This window comes from Panthera pardus, unplaced genomic scaffold (assembly GCF_024362965.1).
Source record: "Panthera pardus isolate Hobbes unplaced genomic scaffold, ASM2436296v1 HiC_scaffold_2, whole genome shotgun sequence".
NCBI lineage: Eukaryota > Metazoa > Chordata > Mammalia > Carnivora > Felidae > Panthera > Panthera pardus.
This window is the reverse complement of record NW_026526765.1, coordinates 88,096,129-88,122,857: the sequence shown is the minus strand read 5'-3', so window position 1 is coordinate 88,122,857 and position 26,729 is coordinate 88,096,129. Positions and strand designations below refer to the sequence as shown.

Here is a 26,729-nt window from a genome sequence, read left to right as displayed (position 1 = left end):
TCTCTTATAAATAACCCTGACAGAGGTTTTAAAGTTTACTAAAACTTTATTATTTACTTTGCTAATAAAACATATGTTTTTAAATAGCCGTTCTCTCACACATTCTGTGTGGGTGTGCACACATGCATGCGCCAGCGGTCAAAAAAAATTGTAAGCGGTCTGAATAATATTTTTCTGTATTTAAATGATATGAAAAGAAGCATAGAAAATAAATTCAATAAAGGAGATTTAAGCTTTGTGGATAGAATGACCCTGATCTAATCATAAAGCTTATTATTTGTCTTGCAGTGTATGAAATCATTAGGAGAATAGGATCTATCCATTGTTTTCTAATTCCAAAAGGTCTAAACAAAAGAAACTAGACCTACAAATTAAGAGAATGCAGTTATTTACTGGAGATGAACAGTTAGAATAAAACTATAGTTATGGTACCATATCTATAACTTACCTTTCATAATTACACAGGATTTTGGCATGTATTTCTATAGGGCATTTTCCTGCAATTGTCTCATATCCCCTATATTCAACTTCCTTACTTGTGACATTATTTTATTGTACACGTATCAGCAAGGCAACTGAGCTCTTTTGTGGAAGGATTGGGAATAGTAGTAAGCTTACAGCACAGTAGACAAAATTAAAACCAGCAAAATAACTTTGCCCTCTCCTTGTTAAGTTAAAGTTTAAAATTCTTTGCAGTAAAACAAAGAATCCCTAATTCTCATAATAAACTCTCAAATGAGTCATCAATAATCAAATATATGCTCTCAGTCATTTTCCCAACAATGGTAAAAACATTTAATCACTTCAATTTATAGTCGCCTCCCTGTGTTGACCAACTGTTTAAGGAGGTAACTATGGGAAAAGTGATGTGCTATTTTCAATGGCAATGGACAAAAGGGGACATAAAAGGGGGAGGACTGAATTCTTCACCATGATCCCATTACCTTTGTACTAAAAAAAATAAACTACTAATATCTAAAGTAAGAAAAATAAGGAAGCTAGATTTTTCTCATAACTTCCCTTTGTCATGTTTTTAGAAAACAGGAATTCACGCTTAACTTCTGGTAAGTCCATCAGTCTGAGACTTGAACTAAAGAGAGATTTCAAAGTACCAGACACAGCCTAACCTTGCCTTACCTGCCATTACAGAGTAGCCATCGAGCAAGAGAATAGTGAGGTATAATCTTCTGCATGACACTGGCCATCACCATGGTAACGACCAGCTGTATACCTATCACACCCTGTATAAAAAAACAAACAAACAAACAAACAAGTTTAACAATGAATAAATTTAGATTTGAGGACACTGGTGGAAAACTTTGTATACATTCCAAAAATTAGACTTTAAAAAAGATGAGTTTACAATTAAAATACATTATTATTCTGACATTTAAGCATTCAAGACCACATGTTTAAGCTTAAAACATTTAATCTCATCTCATAATCCTCTACAAAATTCCCCAAGGGTAACATCCATGTTAATAAAAGTTAAATGGGTTAGCATGCACATTTAAAATCAATTCCCAAGAAACGTTCTCCATTATTTAAGGGTATCCAAATGAAGTAAAAAGTAGTTGTTTTTTCCATCTTTCTCCAAACTTACTCTATTCAATACACTTAAAACACGAGCTTGGCAAGCTTTAAAAGGAGTATGCCTACCTTTTACTTCTAAGGTGGTAGTGAACAATTAAATGATTAAGTGAATGATTAAAGAGCATTAACCATATTAAGTGTGATGACAGAACTGGCCTAAAAGTCACTACTAGAAAAAAAATTAACTCGTGCTGTCATCACCAACTTCCAGTGGGTGGGCCTTCAATAATGTCCAAAAGCCTCCTTAGTTTACTCTCATCAGTCCCTCCCTATTCTCTACTATAACGAATTCAAAACCTTCCCCATCTCCACACTTCCAACCTCCCTCATCTTGTACTCACAAAGAAAATAAACACCATTAAATGAAAACCCTCCCTTTTCACCAAGAAGCTCATAATCATTTGTATCTGCACCCATCTTTTCCTCTACCCTCTGGAAATAATGAGCATCTTCTACACAAATCCCTGCAAATGTGCTTAAGAGCCCATCCTCCTTTTGATTTTCAGGAACGTCAACCTCTGAATAGTTTACTTACTATATCTTCTAAAATCTCTTCTGTATCTGAATCCTTCCTACCCGCATTGTAACGTCTGTAAGTCTCTTTCATCTTTCTGAAACATAACAATGATTTTCCCTCATTACACAGCCCTCCTCCCTAATATTCATAGCTACTTGACAAAAGACTTATTTCCAGTTGCTTCTATGTTCTTACATCCCCACACAGTTCCCATTTGACGTTCTGCTTCAGCCCATTCCATTGAAAGATCTACCATCAATATCACCTCATCTTAACAAATTATCTTTCCTTATTTTAAATCTCAGCAGTATCCCACAAGGCCTACCACATGCCTTCCTTTACTCACACCATGACAATCAATTCTTCATACTCCTCTTTGCTAGCTCCTCCCTCTATCCAAGCAGTCCAAAAATAAGGCTGAATTCCTACCTCAGACATAATACACCAAATAAGTACATAAAAATATAAAAATGTTTAAAAGAAGCAGTATAGTGTACAGGTTTAAGAGCATGGATTCTAGACCCAACCTGCCTGGGATAAAATCAGCCAACTAACTACTAGTTGCATGACTTTGCAAAGGTCATTTAAACATTATGTACCTTTATTATCTCTCCTATAAAATAAAGCTATTCACTTAACCTACCTAATCAAGCTGTGGTTATAAATTATGACTGATACAGAGAAAGTTCCATATGTATGAATACTATTTGTTGTTATTGTCATTGTTATTACCTCTATTATAACTCTTTTGAAGTTTTTATTTTAATTCTGTAAGAAAACTTTTTAAATTTCAAGAAGAGAGAAGGCTTTCAAGAAATGACAAGTCTCGGGACCCCTGGGTGGCTCAGTGGGTTAAGCCTCTGACTTTGGCTCAGGTCATGATCTTGCACTCCATGAGTTTGAGCCCCACGTCAGGCTCTGTACTGACAGCTCAGAGCCTGGGGCCTGCTTCAAATTCTGTGTCTCCTTCTCTCTCTGCCCCTCTGCCTCTTATGATCTCTGTCTCTCTCAAAAATAAATAAACATTAAAAAAAATTTTTTTTAAACTGACAAGTCTCCTAATTGAAAAAAAAAAAACTAAAAACTAAGTTGAAAAAAATCAAATTTCATTTATTATAACAAACTGTGCCACCAACAGTTCATCACTGTAAGAAATGTAGTACTGTGGGGTGGAACGGTGATAGAGGGGGAGGGTGAACATGTGCAAGCAAAGGGTACACAGGAACTCTATACATTTCAATTAATTTTGCTGTGAACCTAAAACTACTCTAAAAAGTAAACTTTATGAATTAAGAAAAATCAAATTTCTGCAATAGAGAATGATATAAACAATGTCAAATGACCGGGAAAAGACATCTGTAATTCACATGACAGAAGGATCATTTCCTTATTAGATATTATAAACGGAGTTCTTACAAATCAACTACAGTAGTCCCCCCACCAAATCAGTGGGAGGTATGTTCCAAGACCCCCCTGTAAATGCCCAAAACTTTGGATAGTATCGAATCCTATATCCACAATGTTTTTTCTGTACGTACATACCTACAATAAAGTTTAATTTATAAATTAGGCACAGTAAGAGATTAACAATAGTTAATAACAAAACAGAACAATTACAACAATATACTGTAATAAAAGGTACCTGAATGTGGTCTCTCTCTCTCAAAATATCTTACTGTACTACAGTCACCCTCCTTCCTGTAATGATGTGAAATGATAAAATGCCTACGTGATTAGATGAAGTGAGGCAAATGTCGCAGGCACTGTGACATAGCATTTGGTTCCTACTGACCTGACCGTATCTCAGAAGGAGGATCATCTGCTTCCCGACCATAATTGACCTTGGGTAACTGAAATCATGGGAAGTGAAACAGTGGATGGTGGGGATGAGGAGGAATAACTACTGTACTAACAGACCAAATGCCTAATTAAAAAAAAAAAAAAAAAGAGGAAAAATATGTACAGACAGTTCTCTAAAAAAAGGAAGTAAAAGTGGTTCTTAAACAGGACGGCTTTTAAAATGCTTTTGAAACCTGCCTCAACTCTCGTTTTACTGTGGATATTTTACTGCCTTAAATTTTACCAACTGGGTTAAGGTTCAGACCACTTTTATATTCACCTAACATCAAAGGTTACATTTTTACCTTTCTACTTTCACATTTCCTATCACTTGAATTTACTACCCTATTTTCTGTGTAGTTTGTGATAGAAGTTCTGCAATCTCCATACAATGAATGCCATTACAAAGAACTCTTTCAGGCAGAACAAGGCCAAGAAATATATTAGCAAGTATGTCAGAAGGTTGGTCTACTTGAGATTATAGACTTAAAAGCAGAAGATAAGTTTTTAGTCAGGAAAAGTTTTGTGGACCAAGCGAACCTCAATCTAGTCTTTAAAGAAATAAGTGATAGTATCACAGAATCTTCAAGGTCATCTAGTACAATCTCTCACAAATATACATATACCAATTTATTAGAGTGTAAACTCCTTAATAGCAGAAATCATATTTTAGTCATATCTAGTAAGTGTTACAGGTATTAAATGGCATTTCAGGAAGACTGATATGGAAATATATATGATGGAATGTGATGAACAGTGAAAGAGAGGTATTTTGCTCAACTCTCTCCTTTTGCTTCAAATCACTAAGCATGATATTGCTGACAGATGCAGAAGTGAAGATGTAAACCATGCAAAGGCAAAAACAAGTATCAGCAAACCGGATTGAGGATAATTAGAAATATGAACTGGGTTTCTACAATGGCCCAGACCAGAAATAATGAAGCTTTAAATTACAGTGGTATCTCTGGTACTGAGAAGAGAAATGCATTCTGATATCTTTGTGCAGAATTCAAAAGTTTATCAAATATAGAGGCAAAGGAAGAATTAAAGAGAACACCAAGAAGGGCAAACACCATTCTCAATGTAGTAGCTAATGTTTGACTAAAAAATGTTCAAGGCAAAAATGTAACCTGAACACTATTCATTATGCCACGTCCACTTTTTCTTTCAAATAGATTTCTTTTTTAAATTTACTTATTTATTTTGGGACAGAGAGGGTGCACACGTGGAATAGGGGCAGAGAGAGAGAGAACCTCAAGCAGGCTCCCCACGGTCAAGTGCAGAGCCCAATGTGGGGTTCGATCTCATGAACCGTGAGTTCATGACCTGAGCTGAAATCAAGAGTCGGGACACTTAACAGTGTCCAGTGGCTCAGGGAGCCACCAAAGCACCCTGCCACTTCTACCTTTTTAAACAAAGCTAGAAATATTTTCCCCAAAGCTCATCTATATACTGTCCTAAATGTATTATTATATAAGTCAGTTTTCTTCTGACTTTCTAATAGAAGTCAATGAATCTTTCCTGGAATGTTATCTAATTTTTAGAGAGGTAAGATTATGTGGAAATTATTTCACCAAAATTATTATATTGTATGTTACCAGTTATATATTATCAATTTAATAGATTAATACTAAACTTAAATAAACTTTTGAGACATTACTATGAAATTAGCAATTATAGTGTACATTCTAGGGATTAATGTGTTAAAGTATAAAAATATTCAACTCATTAACTAAGGGACACAACAATTTGAAATTTAGAAACAAACCATTCTAAAAATAAATAAATAAAAATCATTCCAATAACCTGCCTTCACTGCCCAACTTAGTATCTATGTATGCCTAAGTTTTTTCTTTTAATGTTTGTTTATTTTTGAAAGAGAGCCAGACAGAGCACAAGCGGGGAAGGGGCAAAGAGAGAGAAAGAGAGAGAGAGAGAGAGAGAGAGAGAGAGAGAGAGAGAGAGAGAAAGAGGGAGACAGAATCCAAAGTAGGCTCCAGGCTCCAATTCATGAACCATGAGATCCTGACCTGAGCCAAAGTTGGACGCTCAACCGACTAAGCCACTCAGGTGTGCCTATGTATGCCTAAGTTTATACAAAAGCAGGATTACTGAACTGTTTAACTTAAAAAATAAAATTCCCTGAATATTTCTCATTTTTAATTAAAGACAATGATTAAATACATTTAGCCATAAACAATCAAATATTTCACAAGAGAAAACTGTTAAACTGGGGAGAGATATAGTGAGGCTACAAAGTCCATCATGGCTCAAGTCTCAAACACAACCACATGGATCAATGACTCAAGTAGCCCTAATGCTTTTATTAATGCATCAAAATTTAACCAAAGTAATGGTTTCTGTCTAGATTCATTGCCAGTAGGCCCTGATTCTCTTGATAACTAAAAGTGGGAAAAAATGTTCGTGAAATAGCTCATATGACCCAAGATGGGTGAAATACTACGGCAACTTAGGTTTCAACTTAAGATAACTTTCTATTATCTATTAACCTGAAGCCATGAAGAGCAAGACAAAGTTATTTGCCTTTAGTCTCTAGAAGAATAATCATTTCAAGTTTTGTCAGTAATCATTTCTGGGTAGGTTTAAAAAGTTCTTACCAAGGAAAATTAAACAACTCTCTAAGAAATAAAATATATCAAATGTCAACATTTTATCTTGCTTGTCAATACGGAAAATAAAACTCAGAATACTGTGTCAGACTTAGTAGAGTTGACATTTTGTTTTGTTTCATTAAACTAGCTCTCCTGCTAACCAACTGAAACAAAGCACATGCTGTTTAACATTAGAAGGCATATTTGCATATACACTTCGGACTCAGACACCCCCAAACGATTTCAAGTATAATCTCCCTGAATAAATTAGAAGGGAGAAAAAGGAAAGAGGATATTACCTATAGAGGCTGTTTTTAGGCAATAGGCTTGAGCAAAGCTAACCTGAGTAAAGCAAAAGGGCCCATAGCAACGACAGACCACCCAGCTGATTGCAAACAAGCTCATTAAGCAACCCACCTCAAAATAAGTATAGGCCCTAACTGACCAATTACAACCAGGCACAATTCCTAAGATTACCAAAAAAGGGGAAATTCCAAAGTCCCCACATTCCCTCACTCCACCCTATAATGTGGCCCCTCACCAATGCCTGTGGCAGCCTCTGCTCTATTGTCCTGCCAGCCACTCCCTTGAGTGTATTCAGTAAACTTCTATCTCCTTATGCCTTGGATGAATTCTTCACTGCCTTGCCACCGGTCCCCATCCAATTGGGACACCCCACATTTGGTGGCCCCTCATCTGATCAGAGCACCCAACGTTACCCAATAACCTTCCTAATTTTTGTCTCTTGACTGTTTATATCTTTTACTGATAGCTAGACATGTTGAGATAGACTTAAGAGATGCTCAAATAATTTAAAGGTATACATTTTGTTATTTCAACCTAGATTTACATAAAACTTCGAATTCACACTTTGAGCACTTAAACTACCTCTGAGCAATTTATAAATGAGGAAATCAGGGTTCAAACAACAAAGATCAAAGTTAGACTTATCCAAAACCCAGACCCTTAATTTCCAACCTAAAGCTTTTTCCACTAAATCAATTCAGCCCATTCGATGAACATTTAATGAGCAACAAAGTACATGTGCTGAACATTAGATCACTCAAATGCAATAGGGAGAAATAGCAGAGTCCCAGTCACCAATGAGCAGCCAGGGAACTAGGAGAGTAAAGGGACCATTACGATACAAAGTGATGAGAGGATAGGCAGAAGATTCTGAGAACACAGTAAAATGAGAGAGAGAAAGAAATTATTAAGGGTAAAAACCTATGAAAGGGCATTTTGGATGTTAAAGCCTGAGTCAAAATCCAATGAGCTCAGCTTGAGTGAATGAGCCATCAGTGGTATCTGCTTCAAAACTAAAGGGTTTAGAATGTAACCTAAAGGCAACAGGAAACCCATGAGAAGTAGTAGGATCAGATCAGTATTCAACAAAAATTGCTAACCCCGCAGCACTAAGATAGCTAAGCTCAGGTATGACAGGAAGAACTGTGCTAAAGTCAGTAGCAGTACTGCAGGTATAATCTCTCTTACTTTGGTGATAAGAACTGTATATCACCATATATTATGTGACGAATTAGGGTCTCGGTCAAACAATGTGAAAAATGATACAAATCCAAATTATATCACTGTAGAAATTATTTATATCTATAAATAGGAAAAGCAAATAAAAATTTAATTTACAAGTACAGGCTATCTGCCTAACATATATCCAATATCTTGCTGGCTGTTATCAAGAAGTTGGCAAAGGAACTTTGTGTTTCACAGACTTAAATCCCAAATACTTAGCACAATGACATTTAGAATAGTTCAAGGCATACAATAGGGCATTTGATATTTGTTGAACAACTAAATGAATGGCAACACTGCAAAAGAATATGTCTTAACAGAACTTAAAATCCAAGATTATCATACTAGGTACCAACAAATTAAGACAGTATTGCAGGACAAAATTGGACAGTACTATGAACAAAAGCTAGAGAAACTGAACAAACTGCATATGAAAGTTTCATAGATGGGGTACCTGGGTGGCTCAGTCGGTTAAGCCCCCAACTTCAGCTCAGGTCATGATCTCATGGTTTGTGGATTCGAGCCCCACAATGAACTCTGTGCTGAGAGCTCAGGGCCTGGAGCCTGCTTCAGATTCTGCGTCTCCCTCTCTCTCTCTGGCCCTCCCCCCACTCACACTCTGTCTCTCTCAAAAATAATAAAACAGCAACAACAACAAAAAAAAAATGAAGAAGAAGAAAGAAAAGTTTCATAGAGTGAAACCTAACATGGAAACTAATATCACAGAGATAAAGAGTAAGAGGGAATTCAAGGCTAAACGAAAATGTGAACAGAGAGTAACCATGCAACAGTGAAAATCTTAGCTCAACCAAAGCAGGCTTTTTGTATTATAGGGCAAAGAATTGGAGGAAATAAAATGAAGACAGAATCTAACATTGTTGAGTCTTCAAAACCAAGAGGACACATAAGATCACCTTGGAAGACTTTTAAGCAAACAGGATAGGAAGATGAAATAATGCCAGTAACATATAAGAAAAATGAGACATAGAAATATATTAATTAAAAAGAAAACCTAAGACTAACGTAGAAGCAGTTCAAACTAAGAAAAAAAAAAAGATAAAGTATGTCAGAAGAAAACCAATCAAACTTTGTGAATGAACATGAAGGAAAACAACTGTAGAATAAAAATGAAGACAATCTCAAAGATATTTTCAGGATATTTTGGTTTGGGTGATTGTAGAATCCTAGAGACAATGTGCATGAAAACTGCAGGAACATCAAGCCTCAGGCAGGCCTCCCAAGGACAGCAACTTAGCTACATTCTCAGCTTTTCAGAACACACACAAAAAACGCTTCACTGGTACAACCAATCTACATGAAACAGACTGGCAATAATCAGGTTGTAAGAATTTTATCAACTAATTTACAGTGAAACATAAACTATCAAGTAGATCAGATGTTAAAGTACACTAAGTGTTCCATTCAATCACTGTCTTAATGATCCTATGGAGGTCAAATAATAAGTAGGCTGCTTGGTGAGTAGTGATTGAGACCAAAAGGCAGCACTGAGGGATAGCTCATTCATTCAGTGCTGAAGTTTGAATATACAGAATAGCTAGGGGGTAAAATACTCTCAACCCTAAATAGATATGGATAAATATGTTTAAATCTGGCTAAACTTCTAGACTTTCAACTGATAAAACTGCATTCCAATTGATATACTCTTTCCAAAGACAAAAACCTAGATAAAAACTATTCTATCTTTCAATATGTAAATACCACTGCTTTGGCTACAATCTAGTCTATCTTAGGTCTTGGAACCAATCCATATCTAAGTTCAAGGTTAGAGAATAACTCATATCTTGCATCAGGTGTTTGTATCAAACTCTTACAGTGTTAACCACTCCTGACTGCCACCTACAAATAATATGTGATAAGTGGTATGGTAGAGGTCAGTGCCAGTGTTATGGGAGCACCCCAAGAAAGGCAGTGATTAAATCCAAGTGGGAGAGCTGGGAAAGACTGGTTCACAGAGGTGACATGTGAATTAGTGTTAAAAGGTTAAAGAAGTATCCCACTCTCACACAGAAAAAGAAAAAAGTTTAGACAGATACACCAACCTGTACAGAGAGTAAATGGCAAGATCCAAAACAATGAGCAATTCCACATGCTTTAGACTTTGATAGGGGTTGCACATAATGGACTTTTCTTCAGGTACTCGGAAATAAGTTCAGGATCTTAAGACTGGAATGAACCAAATCCATTATATATATTTTGGAAAGATATATATATTTTGGAAAGATAACTATGCCACCAAGTAGAAAATTAAAGTGAAAAGTAATTGGAAGCAAAGAGGTAAATTAGAAGCCCTCTGAAATAATCCAATGAACACCAAAAAGCCTGAACTAAGACAGCTTCAAAAACAAAAGCAAAACCAGGAGCACCTGGCTGGCTCAGTCAGTGGAGTGTACAACTCCAGATCTCAGAGTTGTGAGTTCAGTCCCCCACTGGGCACAGAGCTTACAAGAAAGATAGACAGACATACAGAAAGAAAGAAAGAAAGAAAGAAAGAAAGAAAGAAAGAAAGAAAGAAAGAAAGAAAAAAGGAAGAGAAAAACCAAAAAATTAAAATTTTTAGAGAAAAAAGGGAATTAGGCATAAAATTATTAATTATCCCTGTAAGGGAAGTATCAGCAGATAAGAATAAAACTTAAGCAATTATGTAAAGATTAGATGGAAATAATGGAAAAAATTATTCTTTGAAGAAACTGAGCAATAACAGGAAAATCTGATGGATACTAGAATGGTTGACAAAGAAAATACATTTAAAATATACCCTCATAAGGAGGAAAATAAACATGCTTAAGGCAAAAGGGAAGGAACCAATGTTGGATGGGTGCTGAATGTTCTAGAGACGGGTTTGTGGGAATTTAATCACTTAAGATTCAGAAATAGATGAGACCAAAGGTGCAAGCTGAAAAAAACTTTATGAGACGTGTCTACTGAAGAGAAGTACAAGTAGTGTAGAGATGTATTAAATTTAAAACCTGAATGGACAAAGTTTGAGAGACTTTGAAGAATAAACAAACCAAGCTCAGGATCTTGGCAATGTGACTGAGAAGAGGTCTAGAAACTCAGGAAGAAAGGTGTGATATACATGTGGATGACTGACAGACTCAAGCTGGTTAAAAAAATAATAATAATAAAGATTACTTCTAATAGGTTTAAGGGCTGTGTAGATTTAATCAAGATGAGAAACTCTTCCATATAATGCCAAAGCAGGTAAAAGCAGCCTTAAACAATCATTAACAAGCAAGGAGAATTCTTGCCAATAGACTATTTCTAGAATCTTAGGGTTCATTATGTGAGTACCCTGGTCCTTACTTAGCCCCAGCCCTTACAGACAGTTAAACAGGTCTGAAAATAAGAAAAGGAAAACTTTGCTGAATAAACAAAATGAAAATAATCAAAGGGTTTGATAGAAAACCAGCGAAAGAATAAGGTCACCTACTGATTTAATATAGATTTGTTAAACGAATCTAATGAAATCACAGATACTTAACTGTTCTGACCTACCAAACAGCAACTTCATACACCTCAAAATAATACTACCAATAGAATTATATAAATAAGAAGGTAAAATCAGAGAAAGAAAACTGTAAAACATAATTACCAACTGCTCTGATTTGAATTTAAATGGGTTTTCGAATTTAATTGCTTACAGAATTTGTTTGATTTGCCAGCATCGTGCTTCACAGCACAAAATGTGCTTTTAATTCTTTAAAGTAAAAAGTATGAGCAGAAATGTTTGCTATTTTCCAACTGAGAGTAAGAAATTTAACGTACTTTAAGGCCAAAAATCAAAAATTCTCAATAAAATACCTTAGTACATCCTTAATATCTTAATAACACATACAACATAGGAGCATGCATGAATTTGATATAACTATATTCAAAAACAACTCCAGACTTCTTGCTTAAGATGACGATATAAAACCATTCCTTGGAATTTCATTAAATTTATAAATAAACTTGAGAAGACATGTTTCTTGACATAAATTGGTAAGGCAAAGTGGAAGACCAACCAACATAGGGCAAAAATAGACATTTTCAAAAGAACAGAGGGCATTCTAATTAAATACAATTCATTAACTATCTCAACATTAGTGTTGAAATTAACAGCTGTTTATTTTAAAAGATAGTTTTCCAGTTACTTTGAATGAATTATGCAAGATCTTATATAAAGCAATAACTGTTTAGTCATTAAAAAGTTGATGAAGAGGGGTCCCTGGGTGGCTCAGTTGGTTGAGGTTGAGTGTCCAACTCTTGATTTCAGCTCAGGTCATGATCCAAGGGTCGTGGGATTGAGCCTGGTGTTGGGCTCCACACTGAGCATGGAGCCTGATTAAGATTCTCTCTCTCCCTCAGTCCCTCTCCCCCACTTGTGTGCACTCTCTCTCTCTCTCTCTCTCTCTCTCAATAAATAAATAAAAATAAAATAAATAAAAATAAATAAATAAAAGATAAGTAAATAAAAATAAAAAATTCTCTTTAGGGATGCCTGGGTGACTCAGTGTCTGACTTTTGCTCAGGTCATCCATCATCTCATGGTTCGTGAGTTCCAACCCCACATTGGGCTCGCTACTATCAGTGCAGAGCCAGCCTCGGATCGTCTGGCCCCCTCTCTCTCTGCCCCTACCTCTCTCATGCTCATGCTCTCTCAAAAATGAATAAACATTTATTTAATTTTCTAAAGTATAATTTATTGTCAAATTGGCTAACATACAGTGTGGAATAAACACTTATTTTTAAAAAATCTTTAAAAAAATGTTGGTGAAGAATGCAATATTTTTAAAGATGGTAACAAGCCACTTCACCTTTTTCTAAGACATTCATAAATGTTCCATTATAGTACTAATAAGTAACAAATAAAAGGTTCAATGGAAGACGGCATTCTTAAATGTAGTACTCTTCCTTAACTGTATTTTCTGACATTACAGAAAATACCCCTATAGATCTATATCCAAAGAAGCTATTAATTACAACTAATAAATTTGTATTTAGCATTTATGGATCATCAACTTCAAACCAATTCCTACCCATCCCTCAATATTCACTTCCCTTATAAAACCTTCCTTGTTAGAAAAAAAAAAAAAAAAAGCATATACATCACTCCAAAACAGACTTTATCACGCTCAACTGTGACCAACAATTTACGGATCTCTCCTCCAATGAAACTACTCATCTCATTTCTTGAGCCCTAACCCAACTGCCCGGAAAGTGCCTAACACGGCAGGTTTTCAATATATATTGAATACTACCTTTTAGATGAGATAAAAGGATAAAGCATAAATTTGCCTACTGTCCTTCACTACATTCAATTCCTATGTGCCAAGCACTAAACTTTAGCATAAAAAAGAAAATTACTCACTTTAAGATCAAAAGACAATACACTGTATCTCAGAGAAAGTAGTCTGTTTCTATAAGACAATACTCTCAATTTAATGCAATTTAAGTCTGTGTTACAAATACTTTCTTTTAAACAAACTAAGAACGACAACTTTGGTAAGTACACTAATAAAACGTCATCAAAACAAATTTAAAATAAAAATTTTAGCTTAACTCTAAATTTTAAGCCACACACAAAAGCCAAGAAAATTTAAGGTGCACTCCTAATGGTAACTGTTGGAAAGATGCACTTACTGTAAATATTTTAATGTACTGAATAATTAACCATACTAGAATCAAAGAACTTCGCTGTCACTAATAACAGATAGACGAGCTAGCTCTCTCTGGGACTCACTCTTATCTACAAAAGATATGAGTTGGCAAATGATCTCCAAGTTCTTAAAAGATCTTATTGTTGATGATTGCAGTTATTTTAATTAAAAACACAATGGATTACTGGCATTCACACACCTACCATTTCTAAAGCATCGTCAAAGCCTGTGAAGTGTAGTTACTGCTGATAGGAACAATTATCCCTTCTTCATAAGGATTAAATGAGCTAACATTTATAGGAGACCTGAAAGTAAATCAGAGCTCCAAGCTCTGATGTAAAGGAGTATACCTAGCCCACTGCCCAGCATTCTTCCCTCAGTTAGTGGTTTGCAGGAATTTCTCTCAGGAAACTTGTGAATACCAAGAGTTTTACAATATTATTTTGTTTTGTTATTTTAAGTTTATCTCAGATACTTGGCCAATTCTACCTACTAAAGGATTCCTTTTCTTGATGATCTGAAATGTTCTTTTTCAGTGACTATCAAGAGAAAGAACTATGATGACCTTCAATACTTCTAATATGATTGAGAAGCTCTCTATCAAAATCAAAAGTACTCAATGAATAACAGAATCAAGTTAGAAAACAGTTGTTTAAAGTTTATTTATTTACTTAATTTATTTACAGAGAGAGAGAGAGAGAGACCGACGGGGGGGGGGGGGGGGGGGGAGAGAGAGAGAATCCCAAGCAGGCTCCATGCTGCCAGTTCAGAGCCCAATGAAGGACTCGATCTCACAAGCCATTAGATCACGACCTGAGCTGAAATCAAGAGTCAGATACTTAACCAACTGAGACACTGAGGTGCCCCAAAAATAGTGTTAGTCTTAACCAACTAATGTTTCAGTTAGTTATGATTTAACATTACAATGAATGTTACCAAAGCTTTCTTATCTGTCCCTCCTGATTAGAAAACAGACTTAGTTTACAATTAATTCTAATTCTAGTTAGCATCTGACCCACCCAACCAACAAAGCTGTCTGGTAATAAATGATAAAGTGAAGCTTCACTGTCCTAATATTAATTAACCTAATACAGGGAAGGGAAAAGACAATAAGCAAGAATTTAAAGTTAAGAAAATTCTACTAATGAATGTAACTATTAATAATGTAAAACTTTTCAGGAAAAAAAGTCATGGCTTCTCTTTTGAGCAAGACTATATTCAGAAACAAAAGACATAAACATTCATATTTGAATACATATGCCCATAAATCACAAAGAATTGGAAACATTTTTAATCAATCATTTATACTGATCATAAAAATGACTAAAATCTTCTGAAATGATAAAAATACTTAACAAACATAATGAACTTAATGAAGTCATGATGGAGCAGAATGCTCCAATATGACTTTTTCTTTTAGGAAAAAAAAAAGCAGGAAAGTGTGGCATTGCTCTGCTAGGTAAATCATTGTACTTGGGCAAACAGTGGCAATCAAATGGTGAAAGATAACAAAAATCAGCTAAGCACTGTGTAAAGGGCAGACACAGATAACTACATAAAAAAAATAAGCAATCAGATTAGTATTTCAAAAGGCGTCTACTACTTATCAAAAAAAGTATCATGTTTATTTAAAAAAAAAAAAAAGCCATAGCCTACCATAGCCTTATAGTGCCTTATCTGTGACATCATATGATGGCAATCTATACTCATATATTTATAATACAGAGAAGAACAGCTTGTTTAAGTTCTTTCTTCATAATTAACTTCTGGAGGAGAAAGGTCTCCCTTTCTCTCTCTAGTGTCCCTTATTATTTTCCATCTCATCTCTTCTTCACAATCCAAACCTCTCTACTTCCAAGAATGTATTGCAAAGACTCATCAATATCATCCAGAGCTTCAACTTTTTTCCCTAAAAGACCTTTATGATAAGTAAACAGTTATGGTCAGCTGGAAGTAAGTAACATGGCAAGGTGACTTTTAAAAAAATTTACTGGTAGTAATAACCTTTATCATGTGCGTTGACCATATGGTAGGGAATGCAAGGTACCCTATGATACTATGTTATTTGCAACTCAGGGAGAAAACTAAGTTCTAGCTATAAGCAACAGGTAGTCCAAGTGAAAGAATATGAGCAAGCCAATCCTTAGAAGCCCTCAGGAAAAGAAATGGGCTGAGACAGGCTTTTAGCACACTAGATACTTAACAATGACAAGAAATTCCAATTCATCTCCAGTTCTCTAATTGCTCCTCACCTCATCAATGTTACTACAAGTCTATACTAGAGGCGCAATGGAAATTAACACTGTACAGAAGGAGTGCCTTAACTGGATGCAATTAAGGTGAAGAGAATATGAAGGACTGAATTCTTATTTTGAGTGAATGCAGCAATGTCAGACCTGTTTGGCACTTGAATTAGGCTAATCATTAGTGCTATGAATGACAGTAATGATTGATTTCTTTAATAGTATATGAGATGTAATAGAAGTTATTAACTAGATTGGGAAAGACTTTCTAGAAATATAACACCCTAATGTTGTTTCTATAGGAAAATGTTCTGGAAATGACTCCTCTCATAAGTTGAAACCTATCAAATGTAAACAGTAAGACTGGCACAACAATACAATGGCCAAACTGCCTGCGTTCAAGTCAAATTCCACCACCAATAACTGTTTCATTTTGGAAGAGTTACTCTAATCTTGCTGTGTCTCCATTTTTACATCTGTGGAATAGAGGTAAAAAAAAAAAAAAAGCAGGTAAAAAAGTGGAGGTGGAAAAAAAAAATCCAAGATTAAATACTTCATGAAGATTTAAATGAGTTAATGTAAGTAGGGTACATAAATACTTTTACTTAAATAAAATGAGGAAAAGTAAAATTCAATTTCTTACCCACCTAACATACTTCTACTTACCCTTAAAAGACCTAGTCCAATCAATCCTCTGTGAAACTCTTCTTGAAAGACAAATTGAATATTCCCTCCACTGTCACTTCAATATACATTCAACTAAATGTGCATCAGTGAATATCAGTGATATTCAGTTTCACAAATTCAGAATCACAAAAACTTGAGTCAAACCCCAGAGGTCATCTAGTTCTAGTTCAAGCATACTTTCCATGCCATATATTTATTGTACTTTCCCCAAAATCATCCTTATGAGCATGTATGAGCAGATTGGCTTTTCATACTACCTAAAGATTTTTTTAAAATAAATACAACCTTATAATCAGATATTAAGACCCTGAGTCTCAACATCAAAGAATCAAAAGCTGAAATGATACCAGGTTTTTCTAAATCTTTTGATTATGGGCAAATCACAAAGATATTTTAGTCTACTTTAACAATGGAATAACTAAGTCTGTTTTATGTAACTGAAAGATATGAATGTAAAATCAGTATATTGTGAGTTAATGAGTTATATTCTCTCAAAAAATATACTAAAAGACTAAAAATATGTGGCACAAACCAATCTATTAAATAAAACATCACTATTATAGAGGTTTCTTTAAGGAAAAAAACACAAAATATACTTAAGGGGCGCCTGGGTGGTTCCGTAGTTTGGATGTCTGAACCTTGGTTTTGGCTCTGGTCATGATCTCCTGGTTTGTGAGTTCACGCCCCACGTTGGGCTCCATGCTGCTGGTGTGGAGCCCTGCTTAGGAATTTCTCTCCCTCTTTCTCCCTCTCTCTCTGCCCCTTCCCTCATTCTCTTTCTCTTTCAAAATAAATAAAGAAACTTGAAAAAAATAAAAAACTAAAAAAAAAAAAATACTTAAATTATTTACCTGTTCACTGTTTGGAAAAATGATAATGTTTAACTTTACTGAAAGAATTATATAGCTACAGACAATATGAGCTTTGTGCATGACATTATAGTAATTGTTTAGGGTATAGCTCCCAAATATGTACTCACAGATAACAGGCATGTATGTTGAAGATATATACATATGTATATTAAATCATACTTGTTCCACTGTCACCTCATTTAGGTTTTCTCTGAATAACTTAACTAATAAAACAACCACCCTAATCATTTTCTATCCTTCACCCTGCTTTTATCTTTCTTAGTTGCATTTATCACAACCAACACATATTATGTCTCATTTCATTATCATCAGAATCTCCCAGTAAAACATAAGCTCCACAAAGGCAGTATTATCCCTGTTTAATAAAGTTATATCCCTATGGCCAAGAATACAGATATACCTGACATACAGATGGTGCTTAATAAATAGTGAATAATCGATTAAACAGTACTTGTGAGAAGAGACCATGATTTTTAAATGTTTGGGGAAGGAAAAGGTATAATCATTTCAATCAAAACCAAGCGAATGTTCTACCAGACCTTCAAAGATTTTTTTTTGTAGGTGGTAGATAAAGAGTAAAGAGACACTTCATAGACAAGTTTCTTCAAAGTTTCTTTGGGGCAAGTTGTGTTCGCTCAACTTAGTAACATGGGTAAAACCACAGTACAACATTAAGAAAATAAGTTCTCTCTTAGAAACGAACACTTTCAATTATCTTCTGATTTTCTAAAATCAACCAAATTTGCTTTACGCTTTTACTCCAGAGCAAACAAAAGAACTAAATTTAAAAAGTGGACCAAAACCAGAGTATAAGCTAGTCTTAAGAATCAATCTTAAATAAACCAAATGCTACCCACGAGAACAGTCTCTACTATTATTTAAACTAAGCCTCTTTAGGAAAGTAGTGAAGGAGAGAAGTCACAGGAAAAATCAGAGATGTGGGAAGAAACCCAAATCTCTGCCACTATATGGCTAACTGATAAAACCTGAGAATTCATCCGTGAAGCTACACATGTCCATTCACCAAGAAAGACCACATTCTGGGTCATAAAACACACCTTAAACTTAAAAAAAACAGAAATCATACAATGTCTGCCCTCAGACTGCAATGGAATTAAACTAGAAATCAGTAAACAGAAAGAAAAGTGGAAAATCCCAGAATATGTCAAGACTAAACAATACATTTTTAAATAACACATGGGTCAAAAAGGAAAAACCAAGACAAACTCAAGATATTTTTAATTAAATTAAAACATAACTTATCAAAATTTATGGTATGTAGCAAAAGCAGTGCTTAAACAGAAATCTATAGCATTGAATGTAAATACTAGAAAAGATCTAAAATCAAACACCTAAAATTCCACCTTAGGAAACTAAAAAAAGAGCAGATTAAGTCCAAACTAAGCAGAAGGAAAATATATAATAATAATTAGAGCAGAAATCAGTAAAACTGGAAAGAAGAAATCAATAGAGAAAAATCAATGAAACCAAAAACTGGTTCTCTGAAAAGATCAATAAAATCAATAAGCCTAGTCAGGCTAAGAAAAAGGAGGACACAAATTACTAATACCAGAAACAAAACAGGTGACATCACTACAGACTCCACGGACATTAAAATAATAAAGAAGCACTACGAACAACTCCATGCCCACAGATTTTATAACCTAGATGAAATGGACTGATTCCTTGAAAGATACAATTTGCCAAAACCGACATAAGAAATGGACAATCTGAACAGGCCTGTATCTATTAAAGAAACTGAATCAACAATTAATAACCTTCCTTAACAGAAAGCACTCAGCCCAGAAAACTACAGATCATCTTTATCTCTTATAAATATAAATGCAAAAATCCTAAACTTTTGGCAAATCAAACCCAGCAACATATGAAAAGAATTATATATCCCAGCCAAACGGAATTTATTCCAGGGATGCAAGGCTAGTGCAATATTCAAAAATCAATTAAAAGAATCCACCATATCAATAAACTGCAGATGTTTGATCATCATCCAGCACAAATCTCTCCAATACCTCCACTAAAGTCTGCATTAGAGTTCTCTCAAAGTATGGTTTAAGGACTGCCAATTTCAGATTTAACTGTAAAACTCTTAATTAAAAGTAAGATTCTGAAACTCTACCTCCCATTAATGGGGCCCAGATAAGCATTTTTATCAAACATCACAGGTGAATTCTACACAAACTCAAATTTAAGAACTAGTGTCCTCAGTTAAGTCACCTACTACATGACACCTACTGTTAGAATTTCTTTCTTCTATTCTTTGAGCACGTTATACATACCTCTTATAACATTTACCATTCTCTTCTCAATACCCCTTTCGGCCCCCTAATCTTTCTCATTAACTCTAAATGAGTAAGGCAGAAGTTGACAGCCCTTTTTTTGCCAACAGACAACATAGCTCAATCCCAGCAATAAAAATTACCACAGAATGCTACATAAATAAAACAAGCCATGAGATACCTCCAATTCCAGGAACTAGCTCTATTCTACATACTTTGTCCTGCAAATAAGCTTAAATGGTAAAAAGATCTATTTGATTACAGCTGATTTGTAATTTTCAAAAAGAAAAGTATAAGAAAAGAAATAGTTTCATCATTCCTTTAGTAAATTGTCTATAGACTAACAATTTTTACAACATGGAAGAAAAACTTAAGAGTGAATACTAAGTATTTTTAGTCTGGACCATAATCCTACTCTCATCTGCTCACAATAGAAGAACCTTATTACATGCACAGGCATGTACTGAGTTTGGGTCTACTTAATGTACCAGGGAATAAAAGAACAGAGTGAATTTTTATCAATTAAAACAAGTAAAATCAAGGTGTCCCAACGCTTTGCTTTCCATTCTGTAATAGTATTTAGGACAATAGTGAAATACCTGGCCAAACATATGTACAAAGATTCCAAGTATTACCTACATGATGTATAAAAAAAACACAAGGAGAATGAAAAAAAACAAAAAATCAAACTTGAAAAATCAAAAGGGTAAGGAAAAAAGTGGGTAAGGAAAAAAGTGGAAGTCAGACTAAATTTTTTTTTTTTTTTTGCATTTATTTATTTTTGAGAGACAGAGACAGCATGAGCAGGGGAGGGGATGAGAGAGAAGGAGACACAGAATCTGAAGCAGGCTCCAGGCTCCGAGCTGTCAGCACAGAGCCCAACGCGAGGCTCGAACCCACTCGAACTCACGAACCATGAGATCATGATCTGAGCTGAAGTGGGACGCTCAACCGACCGAGCCACTCAGGAGCCCCAAGACTAAAATTTTTTGAATGAGAAACATGTACCTCTTCTGAAAAAAGTCCTGAAAGTTAAAGAATCAGAAATGTGAGAATTAGAAAGTATTTTAATCTTGGGGTGCCTGGGTGGCTCAGTCAGTTAAGAACTCTTGGTTTAGGCTGAGGTCAAGATATCCCAGTTCGTGAGTTTGAGCCACACATCAGGCTCTGCAACGGTGCAGATTCTTGGGATTCTCTCTCTCTCCACCCCTCCTTAGCTTGCTCGTTCTCTCTCTCTCTCTCTCTCTCAAAATAAGTAAACTTAAAAAAAAAAAAAAGATGTTTTAATCTCCATCAAGCCCCACTTCTCTTATCTAGGAGGAAACTGGAACCCTTACCTAACTTGACTCCTTTTTCCAAATTCATGGAACTAATAATGGGCAGAATCTGGGTCTTCTGAGTTCAAGTACAGCCTGTTTTGCATAGCATTAGGCCCAAGCTGTGAAAAAGTTCTCAATTTAACCAAGCTGTATTCAAAATAAATTCAACCCCTCACTTCATTTAATGTCTAAACCTTTTCTTTTGAAGGATTCCATATATTGCCTAAACTTGCATATACAGACGTTATCAACTTCATGACTGGGAACACTTAAGTGGAGTTAAGTAAGTTAACACAAAAATATAAGCAATACCAGAATGGAGAGTCAATTAGTTGGCCCCTGGTGACCTTCTCCAGGTGACATTCTCTTAAGTGACATTTTGAGAAACAGCATGAGTTTACCTCAACCTAAAATAAAACTATATTTTTTGAGATGGCAGGAGGAGTTCTCCTTCTAGTATTACAGAATACTGGGCGTAAGTTCACATTCAGCTTCTTTGTGACTATTGTAAATTTAAGGATTTTTATTGTATTTTCACCCTCTGCTTTTCAGACCAATAAGCAAAAACTGAGCTTAAATTTAGAAGTGGAGATTTTTTACTGAGTTTTTAAGTCAGTAGTAGTCTGACTATGCCAAACTAGTGTTATCTTAGGGAAACCAGTGCTTATTTCCAGACCTCAGACTCTTCCTTATGTCAAATTAGGGAGAGAGTGGAGTGGAGGTGGTTAGGCTAATTATTGTCTTTGGCTCCTTCTCATTCTACTATACCCTATCTTTGTCTTAATTTCACTGATATAAAAGAGAAGAAAAGAAAAAAAACTCTTAATGAACAAAAACTGTATTATTCACTGAAGTTAAAAACACACAGAGTACCAAAAAGAATCATATGTTACATTAGCTGGTAGAGTACACCAGAAACCACATTACTTTCAAGTTCTTTTCTTTCACATTCACTGAAGTTTCTAAGTCATTTGAAAGTCCAACATCGTACACAACAGCTGAACAAGGTCGACATTTGGTCCTGGATAAACACGGTACACTGAAACTAAATGCCAAGACACACTCCCTTCCAGATGAGAATTTGAAATCTTTTATATAGTCAAATAATTGACAATGCTGAACTTTACCAGATCCCTGTGATCTTGGAAAAGAGCAAAGGTTCAGAAATACCCCCTACACCCTTTTGTGTTTTGTAAAGGGCTTACTGCAATGAACCACTGGTACCCACATGACTTAGGTAAGGCTCACAGATGCCCCACGTGTTTACCTATGACAAGCTCAGAGACAGAGCCCACAAATTCCCATTCTTTGTTTCACAAGTGATTGGCTGAACTGCATGTGCCCACACATCAACTGAAACAAAACATTTGTTACTGAAATTCTGGTTAAGATCCTCTTTCCCCCGGTTCAGTCTGAAGCAGCATACAACTCCTTTTTAACAGCTCTTCCTCAGAACAGACTGGCCTGAGAGTAAAACATTCTGATTAACTGTTCAATGTACTATGCTTTCATCTCACCTCCCCACATATGGTTCTTCCTACCATTATTTTACTCCTCCCTATAAAAGAAAAACCTTTTTGCTTAACCTTTGAGACTCTTGCCAATCTTATGGTTAGAACATTCTCCCTATGCAATAGTCCCATTCCCCAGACCTTTGCAATATTCCTTTCGAATAAAATCCCTCCTTACCGAGTCTGAATTTTTTATGACACCCTTCCCAATTTCAAATAGGCTGAGTCTGAAAGATAAGCTGACTTTGCCCTTTATCTTAGGTGACAAGTGTTGATCCTCTACAAGAAAGGGTTCCTGTGTGTCAACTTGGAAAAGCTAAAGGAATTTCTAAGATCTTAAGTTCTTGGCCACTGCCAAGCAGCAGAGGAGGAGGGAGGGGCGGAAAAGATCAACCCGGCAAGGTCAGCTCTAGGGACCACCTGGCGCCACACGCCATACAAAGTGAATGGACCACGAACATTCTGGCTACCTACTAGGTACTCTTGGACAAACCTCGCCTTTGGGCAGGGCGGATGCTCCTCCTCAGGGGCCCAGGAGCTTCAGCACTCCGGGACAGGTGCGGGGTCCTGCCCCCACGAATCATCCCACTACTCTCGCCTGCTCCATCCTCAGCCGGGAACCCGACTGGCTACCTTCACAGGACTGACCTCATGGCCCCTTCCTTCCCACTGTTGTTACTCCAGTCTTCAAACCAGGACTCACCATGGCGCCAAGGACAGGTCGTAGACCGGACGCCCTGGAATCCCCGGGACCGTCCTGGACCTTCCCTCCCCACCCTGCAGACGGGAGCCTCTTAAACAACGCGAGGGAGAGAGTTTTCCGGCTCTGGCGGAAGTTCTGCCCGCGCGGGACAGGAAGTCCCTCCCTTCCTTGAACGCCTGCGACCCCACGCCACGCAGAGGTGAGCATACGCAGGACGTCCTCTAATGCCACTTCCGTGGGTGCTAGGTTAGAGGCTGGGGGCGGTGCTGACCTTGAGAGTGCGCGGGGGGGAGGCGCAGGCGCAGCACAGGTAGGTGGGCGGGCGGGGGGTGTTGCTGCGATCGTGAGCTTCGGAGGTACGTTGGGTGGTTTGGGCCGGAGCGCATCCTCGCCCGGGGAGGCGATGGAGGCGCAGGTGGATGAACGGGGTGGGGACTGACCCCAGAGGATTTAGTGAGGGAGAAAAATCACAGGCCGTGGTCGTGCTGAGACAACAGTAATTGCCTGAACTCAGCCACGCGCTTTCTTTTACCTTCTCCTTTTCCAGGCTGCCCCTTCCTGGAGACTTTCCGGATCTCCACAGACCTGTTTGTCCCTCCGTCATCTCTTCTACCTGCTTTAGTGCGTCCAGCAGCGCTCCTCTTCCTCGGGGCAGTGGAATTTGATCCTCAGATGTTTCTTCACTATTCATATATACCAGTTGAAGCCAGAGGAACATCTACAAGAGCAGAGAAACCAGGAGGAGAATTCTGCCTATTTAATACATTCCAATGTGGACGGTCTCCTTTTATTTTAAAAAATATATATCATCAGCTGGGGGAAAAGTGAAACTCCCGTGTACCTCTTAATTTGTGTTTTTTTCCAAAATCTGTACCCAGCAACTCTGTGCCTTTTTTATTTGGCTGTAAGCCACGGTACTGGAGGCAGGCTTGAAGTGGATATACAGAGCACCTTTAAGCCAGAAATTAATCTCACAACTTGGGATCCTTGTTTAAGACGTGACTGTATCTACAATTTCACTTACAGGATCTCTTTTTGCCAGTATCTAGTTTTGTTGTAAAGCTGGTCTTGGGAGGTAAACTAGGAAGCGTAACAAGAAATTTAAGAAGGTTGGGCAGGCAGGAGTGGCTATACATGTACCTGGAGAGCATGATACCCAAGCTATAAATGGTCGAAAGACCATGGGAACCACTTCTGAGCCACCCAAAAGAAGCCTGCTTTATATGAAAAAGGGGCCTAGAGACAGAGTGTATGAGTTGTTTTTACGTTAAATTTTCTTTTTTTGGTGGGGGGGGAAGGGGGATGAATAATGTGATAAAGATACTGGAATTTTAAGTACCAACATTGGAAGTAGCTGGAGGTGGGGTGGGGCTGAGAAATAGTTTGTGAAACAGACCGGCTGCTAACGGATCCAGAACTTCCCTGAGGGTTCCACCTCTGCTCTATAGGGACAAGGTTGTAAATAGACAAGCCCCAGGGCATCTGCAGATGATAAGTGTGGTAGAGAAGGATTGGAGTCGTTCTGCTTGTGTATCTGTGGGAAGCAGCTGCTATCCTTGAGGAAGAAAAGGTGGAGAAGGAAACTGGCTATCAGTCTGTCAGTAACAACACATCCTGTGAAGTCTTACTCTTTCATTTCTGACACTTTGGTTCTTACATCCGTCCTAAACCTGGCAGCCTCATTGAGGTTCACAGAGCATCTCCTCCTATGTGACAGTAAGACTGGAATTATTATCAGGATGGAATCTATTCCTGCCAGAGTAAAACCACGAGAGGAAATCACAGTCAGTATTCGTTATCTGCTTATCATTTTTAATAGATCATGGAGTTCTATGTTCCTTATTTGGTATTTGACAATTTGATAAATAACCCTTGATTGATATCCTTTAATATTCTAATTTCTTTTACAGTGTGAAAAATCTGTTATACGTAATGTTTTCTAAAGATTAAAATGCATACCATATATGTTTAAAGGCAGCATCTCCCTGTCTTTTTTATCCCACAAATAATTACAGTGTTTTGTATTGGTTACATGTGTTGAAGTAGAGGGATTTACCTATTTCCATTCTTTAAAATAGATGAGAGTCTTTGACAGATAAAAAGAAAGGGGAAAATTTTGAAAGGAAATAAAAGACGTGGATAAGGGAGATTAGGAAGAAATTCAGTACTCTTGGCAAGGGAATTAGTCTAATCTTTGATCCAAGTCTTGGTTGCTTATTGTTAAGGCTTATTTGTTTGTTTGTTTTATTAAAAGTTGCAATGTCCTGAGTGAGAACTGTTCTCAAATAACTTAAGAACAGCAGAAAAGTTACTTCCTCCTTCAACACCCACAATGACCTGGAACATTTTCAACCATTAAGACCTATCACTGTTTCAAAGACCAGCTCCATATTGTTCACAAAATGTTTTCCTGATTAGCTCCTCTTCTGAGAAATTAAAATTGCTTTTTCTTTGCTTTAATAAATAGGATTATTATGTCCTTTCTTACAAGGTGCCTTTGTAATTTCCCCCCAAATTACTATAGTATATTGTTTTCCTAATTAGACATAAATACCTAGAAAGCTGAGACCTTTTTGTGTTGATCACCTCCTTCCCCTTAAGAAATACCATTTAAATGAATGTTGTGGACAAAAATCACTTTAGTTACATTACTCTTAAAATGCTTTATGAACAAAAGTATTCGTGGTAGCAATACTTATAATGGTAAAAAATTAGAAACAGTAGTTAGCAATTAGAGATGAGTCAAATGCTATCATGTATACTTAGTGAAATATAGCTATTTTTTAAAAGTAGATTAGTCTTTCTAATGTTTATTTAATCTTTTTTTTTTTTTTTTTTTTAGAGAAAGAGAGAGAGCAAGTGTGAGCGGGGGAGGGGCAGAGCCAGACACAGAATCTGAAGCAGGCGCCAGGCACTGAGCTGTCAGCATAGAGCCCAACGCAGGGCTCTACCTCACAAACTGGGAGATCATGATGTGAGCCAAAGTCGGAGGCTTAACCAACTGAGCCACCCAGGGTCCCCTAGACTAGTCTTTCTAATGGGAAGTGTTTCTTTCCCAAGTTAAAAGCAGGCTGCAAAATTATGACCAGTAAGATTCTTTGATGTGAAAAAGAAAATCCTAAACATAGAACAAAGAGTAAAAAAGTAACCAAAGTATATCAATCGCCATTCCTGGAATTACCCTTAAAACCTTTCTGTAAGGGGGTAATTTTTAAAATTTTACTTTCTTTTATTTAAGAATGGATGAAAGGGGCTTATTTCTTTCTCAAAAGTATGCTTTGTAACCTCCATGTAATTCTCATCTTCCTCATTTGGGAAAAACAAAACAACATGCTCTTCAGAAGTA

General features: G+C 36.5%; 1 protein-coding gene and 1 long non-coding RNA gene across 6 annotated transcripts in view; one reads left to right on the top strand and one right to left on the bottom strand.

Moving 5' to 3' along the window:
* The window catches only part of TMEM161B (transmembrane protein 161B), a 69,307-nt gene extending 45,787 nt beyond the window's left edge, over nt 1–23,520 (bottom strand). For 3 of the 5 annotated variants that reach the window (XM_053907224.1, XM_053907226.1, XM_053907227.1), the window contains exon 1: nt 1,138–1,246. Coding sequence is in view for 2 of the 5 variants with exons in the window: in XM_019462826.2 (XP_019318371.1) it covers nt 1,138–1,241; nt 23,384–23,386 (107 nt within the window). In the remaining 3 variants the exon portion in view is untranslated. Of the gene's footprint in view, nt 1–1,137; nt 1,247–10,151; nt 10,302–23,383 lie in introns of those variants that run through there. The other 2 variants (XM_019462826.2, XM_019462829.2) reach the window with 2 other exon arrangements.
* A 72-nt stretch (nt 23,521–23,592) lies between these two features.
* On the top strand, nt 23,593–25,866 carry LOC109274890 (uncharacterized). Its single transcript, XR_002083896.2, has 2 exons — nt 23,593–23,693; nt 23,931–25,866. It is a non-coding gene; the product is annotated as an uncharacterized LOC109274890 (long non-coding RNA).
* The last annotated feature ends 863 nt before the right edge of the window (nt 25,867–26,729 follow it).